The 7,814-nt window shown below is 28.9% G+C and overlaps 1 protein-coding gene across 2 annotated transcripts; it reads right to left on the bottom strand.

Annotated features, from left to right (window-relative positions):
- Window positions 1-361: 361 nt before the first annotated feature.
- On the bottom strand, window positions 362-2,630 carry LOC108342672 (WAT1-related protein At1g25270). Of its 2 annotated transcripts, none has more exons than XM_017580465.2 (7): window positions 2,384-2,630; window positions 2,215-2,277; window positions 2,005-2,121; window positions 1,672-1,921; window positions 1,389-1,547; window positions 960-1,111; window positions 362-865 (listed from the first exon to the last, which is right to left on the bottom strand). In XM_017580465.2, exons 1-7 carry the CDS (start codon window positions 2,575-2,577, stop codon window positions 580-582), a joined length of 1,221 nt encoding a protein of 406 aa, XP_017435954.1. In that variant the 5' UTR covers window positions 2,578-2,630; the 3' UTR covers window positions 362-579. The 2 variants fall into 2 exon arrangements, with proteins under 2 accessions (XP_017435954.1, XP_052735271.1); XM_052879311.1 differs by having other exon boundaries at window positions 362-733.
- Window positions 2,631-7,814: the final 5,184 nt, after the last annotated feature.

Raw genomic sequence — 7,814 nt, 5'->3', positions numbered from 1 at the left:
ATTTATTATTAAAAGAATAGAAACCAAATGAAAAGCAGAAAGAAAAAAAATTCATATATACATTAATAAAAGAAAAGTAAAAGAATAAAATAAAATAAAATAGAGAAATGAATATCTTCGAACCCAATTTTCGTGATCAATTATAATTTGAGTAAAATTAAAACAAATCAAATTAAATTAAATATATTTTATATTTTTTTTCTGCGGTCATTTTAATCGATGTGGGCCTAGAAGAAGAGAGAAAAAACCCAAAAGTCACCTCTAATGACAACAAAAAGCGATCCAAAGGATTGTTTGTGTCCACTTATAACAGCAAACTGTGTCAAAACGTAAATTTGCATGGCATTGAAAACGTACTTCATCCAGTTCCAAAGTTGCATTAGATTGAAATTATTTCAAAAGCAGAATAAATGTTTGCTTAGATTGAAATTATCAGAAGTGGTTATGAATAAAGTTTTGTGGGTAAACTATCAAATCTTTCCCTTTTGAAGGTGGCAGCAATGGAAAAAGATGAGTTAGCTTTGCATCCAACTATGTACCCTCTGTCATTCTATATTCTTCGTTGTACTTTTTAGGTCTTCAAGGCTTCCCAGAGCTACCCATATCTTCTTTCCCATTACTTTCGTTGTCTTGTCCTTCATCTCTGCTTTTTGATGCATTATCATTACACTTCTCAATAATGTTCCTCTCACTACAGTTGTACTTGTCGTTGCTTTTATCATCCTCTGTTGCCCTACACGTCACAACAACCTCAATTTCTTCAATTTCTGGAGTAGTTTCTAAGTCACTCACTCTTTTCATTTCCTTGCTCTTACCCCACAGCACCATGTACAATCCCATCACAATTAGCACTGCTCCCATCACACTAATTAAACATGTTTGAAAAAAATCAAGATCATAAACTAAACTTAATCATCATTATATGGAATATCAATGTTTTGGTACATATATATATATACCTTCCTACGTATAGCTTCTCATCCAACATCAAGGAACCAGCAACTGCCACAAGCACTAGCAGTAGAGGATTGAAAACAGATGCATACAATGGACCCCTCATCCTTACACACCATGCTATCACAACAACCATTATTCCAGAAGCCACAATTCCCTGCAAAAACACCAACAGTGTTTTATCTATTAGAATTTGCACAATAAATTCTTAAGAACAATAAAATTACAGTTCTTGATTTAGTGTTTTATAAGTTAAAATTTGCATAATATACTAAAGATAAGTTGTTAAGAACAATGAAACTGTTCTTAAGGACAATGAAACTAAATGTTTCAATGATTTTGTCAACAATTTTACAACATTGTCAACCATATATTAATTTATTACTTCACCAAACTAATACGCTAATTAATTGTTAATTGTGTATTTAGCATACCGAATATGCTGAAGCTAGAAGCCTAATGTTCCAACCCAACCTCCATTGGCTCCAATCCTTCTCAATACACAGGGCAAAAACAGTGGCTTGAATTGCCCCCATTGTTGACATCAGAGCTGTACTTGAGTGATGGCCTGGAAACTCTTTACTCATCTGAGCCTGAAGTATCATATATATATTATAATCAGTTATAACCACAACACTGCCACTAACCAGACAGATTAGTTTCAATTGTATCTGTAGTGACGAATTTAAGTGGTTGGTGATTAATCCTTAAGCTCACCTGAATAATGAGCCATAATGCAAAACATAAGCAGCTTCCAAGACCACAAAAAACTCCTAGCAATTTACTTCCAGAGTCACCATTTAGCGTTTCTGTGGTACCCTTTTTATGCAAAAGGTTAATGTGGGAGGTCCAGATGTTGATTTCTACACCTTTGAGAAAGGTCAGCATCATTGCCCCGACAACGCCTGTTATCGTTCCCAACACCTTAGCCTTACCAGCTGCCCTTTGGAAATTTAGTTTTTCGAAACTAAGGAAATTAAAAAAGAATGTTAATTTATCAGTAATACGAACATTGAATAATATCTTAATATGTTGAAGAGTAATACGTACCCGCAAGTGACGGCCAAGATAAAAGTGACGGCAGGAATGAGATTAAAAACAGCAGAAGCAAATGTTGCTGAAATCAATTTCAAGGACTCGAAATAAAGGTTTTGGAATAGACTTCCCCTGTCACGTTATTGCATCATCATGTGAGAACGTACATGAATAATGTTGAAAGCTTTAAAATCGAGGGTGATGAGTGTACGTAATTATAATTACCCGAATAGTCCACAGAAAAATGACTTTAAAATCACCCTCCAAGTCAGCGTTCGTATGTTTTTCCTGCAAAGAGTAGGAAAGTAAAACCATTTTAACAATGTCACGTAAAGAATGACAAAGACATAAACATGCAATGATTTGTGTAAGTAGCTTGTGGGGCTATGGATACCTTTCAAAAATAAGAGCAAGAGGAACTGTAGAAGCTGCAGCGAAAATGAGACGGTAGGCAGTGATTATTCTCACGCTCATTCCATCATTTATGGCAAGTTTGTAGAGCACGTTCACGGAAGCAAATGCAATCTGCACCATCAACATCAGCAGGGCTGGTTTCAACCCATGCACTACTTTCCCTATATCTCTCATTGCTCACACAGTGCAATCTCTCACAGTCACCAACTGTTATACTAACACTTGTGCAAAAGGGTTTGCGATTGAAGAACATAGAAAGCGGTATGGAGTTATTTATAGCTTAACCATGGATTGTTTATATATAAAAAAATGGTGGGTGGAAAACACTGAGATCTGCAAATTCAAGGAAGCACCGCGAGTTATAGTCAATTTGCTACATCAAGTGCATTTCATGTTGGTTTCATGGCGTTAAAGGTTAAGTCAAACTAAGGTTTAATGGTGTTTGCATGTACGTCAGATAGCACAGTTCACAGGATTATGTTTAGACATGGTGCTACGAGACTAGGAGCAGGGACATTCCTGACTTTAATATTTCGGGCGTATGCCATATATTATCATTTAATACTAATATTATTATTTTTTCTTTTTTTACAAATACAAAAGTTAATTTTTTGATAAAATAATTTTATTCCTTCAAAAATTATTAAATGGTAGTTAAATAATAATTTTTTTCTTGTAATATATATAGTAAGATAGTCACATAATATAAAAAGATAAAGGTGAGTGTCAAATTATATATAATTTTCCTTTTCTTTGAAGTGATAATTTTGAAAGTTAGAATGTGTTAAGTTAACACTCTTTAGAATATATACTTCCATTCCATAACCCTTTTTATTAATATTTTATTCAATAATTTAATTTATTTTTTAATTAAATTACTTAATTTAATATTTTGTAATTATTATTTACAGTTAAATAAAACAAAAAGTGGATGGTCAAATTTAATAATTTTTCCCTAAAAGAGTTACTACAACTGTTTTAATTCTATACAATTTTTTAAAATATTTAATTCTGTACAGATTAACGATTCTTGATACGTACTTTTGGATTCATGGCAATATGTCTAAACAAGAGTATAATCGCAACGCGAAGCAAAAATTACATGTATATATTTAAATGTTTTTTATGTTTATTTCTAAAAATAAACTATTCTTTTGGGTGATTTCAATGTTACTTTTCAATAAAAATTAGAGTTTCATTATAAAAACTTTGATATAAAATTTCATCTTAGAAATGAAGTTGCACATGTAAATATTTACTATGTGAATTATAAAAGTGAATTTTATAATTAAAAATTGTTAAACTATCTAAAACTACTTAAATTTGTCTTAAAAGCAATTGCCGTATTTGTTACTCTACCTGTATCAGCACGGTCGTACTAATGTATAAAAAAGATACTTAACATTTTTATTCACAAGTTAAAAAGATAAAAAAAAAATGTATACACAAGTTTACAAAAAAAAATATAATAATAGATAAATTTGTTAAATATATCTTTAATATACCAATTATCACAACCATTTGTTAAATTCAAAACGATTAATAAATATTTCCGGTTGCAAGTCAATGAAACTTATTCCTTTTGCTAAATAATTTGTTATTAAAATTTAATTTGAAGGAGTTATATAAAAAAGAATTTTGTCATAAGAAAATAAATAACATAATTTAGTGTCACATCTGTGTATAGGACTAGTTTTCCTTTTGGTGTAATACAAGTTCCATAAAATTAGTGCGTTCCCATTGTTTTGCAATATCTTGATAACTTAGATTATTTAACATTAAATCCACAACAAGCTGTTTACATTGATCATTGCACAACAATATAGAACGAAAAGATATCATGTTTTTTTAAAAAATAATTTAGTGTTAGAAAAACTAAACAGAGAGTTATGAAATGATAAGTATAATTGACAAAAAAAAAACTCATTTTCTTAATCATTTTTACGTCATGTTTGTGTCTCTCATACATACGATAGAATCAACATATCACATATTATATTAGAAAATAAATATAAATTTAATTTAATTTTATAAAACTAATTTATAAAATAGAAAAAACAAACTTGTCAAAACGAAAAGAAGAATTAAAAGTTGAAGCAAATTCCTTGGGCTCCACTACTGAGAATCTATTTAGTGTTAAAAGACAATTCCGTTTTCCTTTTATCCCCATCTTCGTGGGCACATAGAAATGTTTTATTTTATAGTGTTTATATAGCAGTGCGATGGAATAATTACGCACAGCCATGTCTTTGAGCACGTAGATTCCTTAATTTAATCACTGTTCTAAAGTACCTTTTTACACATGTTTTCACAGTATCATGTTTGTTGTGATAGTAAGTTATTTTGATATTTATTGATTTAAAACGAACAATATCTTATTAGTATGGAGATTTATACGTGTGTTGGAATTTCTTACAATATTTTAGTGGGATAGCAACGAGAAAGCAGAAATCAAAATTGAAACAACTACTTCCTCTGTTGTGTATTTTTAACTTTAAATTGGACTTGATTCTTCTATCTGCCTCTTGCATGTGGCTAATTGGTAATGAGAAAAAGGGCATGATGGATGTTTTTGACTACTCTCCATGCACCACACCACAAACGCAGCCACTACCACCACTGAGATTCGCCCTATATTTTTAGTTTTAGTTACTTTAACAACTACCAATTCATGAATGTGTATATCTTCCATAGTTTTCAAATAGTTGCAGCATCGAAGCAAATGGTAAGAAGCAGGCTTTGGTGAAAATTGTAGAAATTTAATGTGATTTTAATAGATATATTAAAAAAATAGTCTAATAAGATCTTTTAAATATTTTAATTATGAAACAATTCAAATTTAAACTTATTTAGATAATTTATTTATATATTATAACTAAATTTCTTTAATTTAATATGCTAATTATTATTTAGTTATTACTTACTATAATGTTATTATATTTTCCATATAAATATTATTATACTATGAATATGAGTTTTATGTTTATCCTATAAATATTACTAGTGTTTTTTAAGAAATATATACTTTCATATTCTATCATAAATTTTAATACATACTATTATTTAAAAATTTTAATTTTCTTACTAACTTCAATTTTTTTTAATTTTCTTTTTCTCAACAACAAAAATATTCCTTTTCAACATAAAAAAATAAAATCATCGTTAAAAATTTGTCACAAATTCACGTTGAAATCCAAATAAAAAGAATATGAATTAAAAATGTATTGTAAATTATATATTATATTATAGGGGTTAGGATATGAAAAAGAAGTGGGTGGAGATGAAATTAATAACCGTTATATATATATATATATATATATATATATATATATATATATATATATATATATATATATATATATATATATATATATATATATATATATATATATATATATATATATATTCAACTAAAGGAGGCTTAACCCGCGCAGGCATTCCATTAGGCTGTGTTTGGACGTTTGCTGTATATTATTCTTCATTCCAAACTCCATCTACCGCGACTATCCACGTCATTACATTTTTCCTTCCAAATAAAAAATATAGCTCTTAGTTTGTTTTTCTAAATATTTTATTTGAAATAAATTTAATTTTATTGTTTAATACTCAATTTTGATATTTCGTGGATTTTATTTTTCGGTCATTGAATTATTTAAGTTATAAGATCAAACAAACTTCACCAATCTTTAATACACCAATTACTTTAAAATTACTTTCAAAATTTATCAATTTATCCCTTGAATCATATAACATTATTTTTATGATCATGTATATCAAAATTTTAAGGTTTGAATATATTTTAAATTCTATAAATATAGTTATTCATAAAGTATTATTTGATTTTTCTCTCTTTATATTTTCTTTTAGGAAAGACAAATGAATTTGTTTTAATAGGTATAGTTTGAACTCACTTATGTGGTTATAGTTTGAAATAGTTACAATTTTGACGGAAATTTCCATGATTAGAGATATAAATACGAATATGATAATATTTAATTTTTTAAATTAAGTATAAGAATAGGAATATGTATATAGTTCTCATATTTGTTTTTGTTTTAAATTACTAAAATACTTTCAATTTATTAGATAATTTAATAAACTTTTATTTGATTATTAGTTTCATAATTATTTTTTAAATTTGATATTTTTATTTTTTAGTTATTTAACATTTATTCAATTGTTATTTAACATTTTCATTTGATCTCAACTTTCATATGACAAAAGAAATCGCGTTGTTGTGTTGGTAACGTTAATTCCGAAATGGCTTGGTTATTTAGTGGCACGCATCCAACAAAGAAACACTCACACATCAATCAATCAAATTGGGAAAAATAGTGAAGACACAAAGTAAAGAGCTTCCTCATCTTCCTTTTTTCACACTTATTGGCGTTAGGCTGCAAAATGTTGATGTGCTCGCTTTTTATCATCACCTCAATGCTCAAAACAATCAAAGACCGAGAGACACATGACATCCTTATCCACAATCAAAGATATTTTATGTCTCTTTTCCCGTACCAAAGCCAAAACACCAGTTACAACATATTTTGCATCAAAGACACTTTAATCCAAATCAAATCAATTAACTATATAGGAATGAATCAGACTTATTGACTGTTACCCTTTTAACTGTATACAGTTTCACTAGCTCAATGTCAAAAGCACAAAGGCCAGAGGAAAAGATAGTATATGTAATCATAGTCAATTCATCCCTTCATAAGTAGTAATTATTAAAAGCATTACGTTTTTTTCTGTACGTTTTCTTCTGTCACAGACAATCCCAAAAGCTTAATCTTTCTTTTTATGTGATCTCGTCAAAACAGCCATAAGCCTAACTTGTTAGACTGAAAAGACCATTTATGAATGATTTGGACTTTTAAAGACTTTTGATTTTAACTGTTAAAGAATGTGAGATTTTGGAATGTACCACAGCAATAATGTTAATTCCTAAAATTATCCAAGAAACAACTCCAAGCCCTCTTTCCATCAGAGTGAGCAAAACAAATTGCAGCCATCTTGGAGATCAATGATGTAATTTATCATTTATCTATTTGTTTATACAGAGGGTGAACATAAGTGAAAAAATATAAAAATCATTGGCGATCAGAGAAAGGTAATAAAAACGAATAGTACATTTAATTCGGAATCAATTGCATATGAAGTTGTTTCTTGTACACTTCCCTAATGGGGTATTTGTTGTGAAACATCAAAAATAAGGAAATGATCAAAAGCCTAGGCACTAATCGAGGCTTTGAGAAAGCATAATACGTGTCAGATTATAGTGGAAAGAGACAAATAGTAGTTGAAATAAAACGTCTCAAGCGATTCCATTACTGTAACATATAAAGGATATTGTGATTAGAGCAGAGCATGTTAATAAGTTATTTGAGCTAACTTTAAGAAAAATATTGAAA

Source organism: Vigna angularis, chromosome 6 (genome assembly GCF_016808095.1).
Source record: "Vigna angularis cultivar LongXiaoDou No.4 chromosome 6, ASM1680809v1, whole genome shotgun sequence".
Classification (NCBI taxonomy): Eukaryota; Viridiplantae; Streptophyta; class Magnoliopsida; order Fabales; family Fabaceae; genus Vigna; species Vigna angularis.
This window is presented reverse-complemented; position numbering and strand designations above follow the sequence as displayed.

Excerpts from the sequence above, each read along its gene's own strand:
- LOC108342672 (XM_017580465.2), bottom strand. The coding sequence starts at position 2,577 with ATGAGAGATATAGGGAAAGTAGTGCATGGGTTGAAACCAGCCCTGCTG. Across the intron at positions 1,548-1,671 it reads CATTATGGCTCATTATTCAG|GCTCAGATGAGTAAAGAGTT; the intron begins GTGAGCTTAAGG and ends ATGATACTTCAG. Across the intron at positions 866-959 it reads GAGAAGCTATACGTAGGAAG|TGTGATGGGAGCAGTGCTAA; the intron begins GTATATATATAT and ends ATGTTTAATTAG.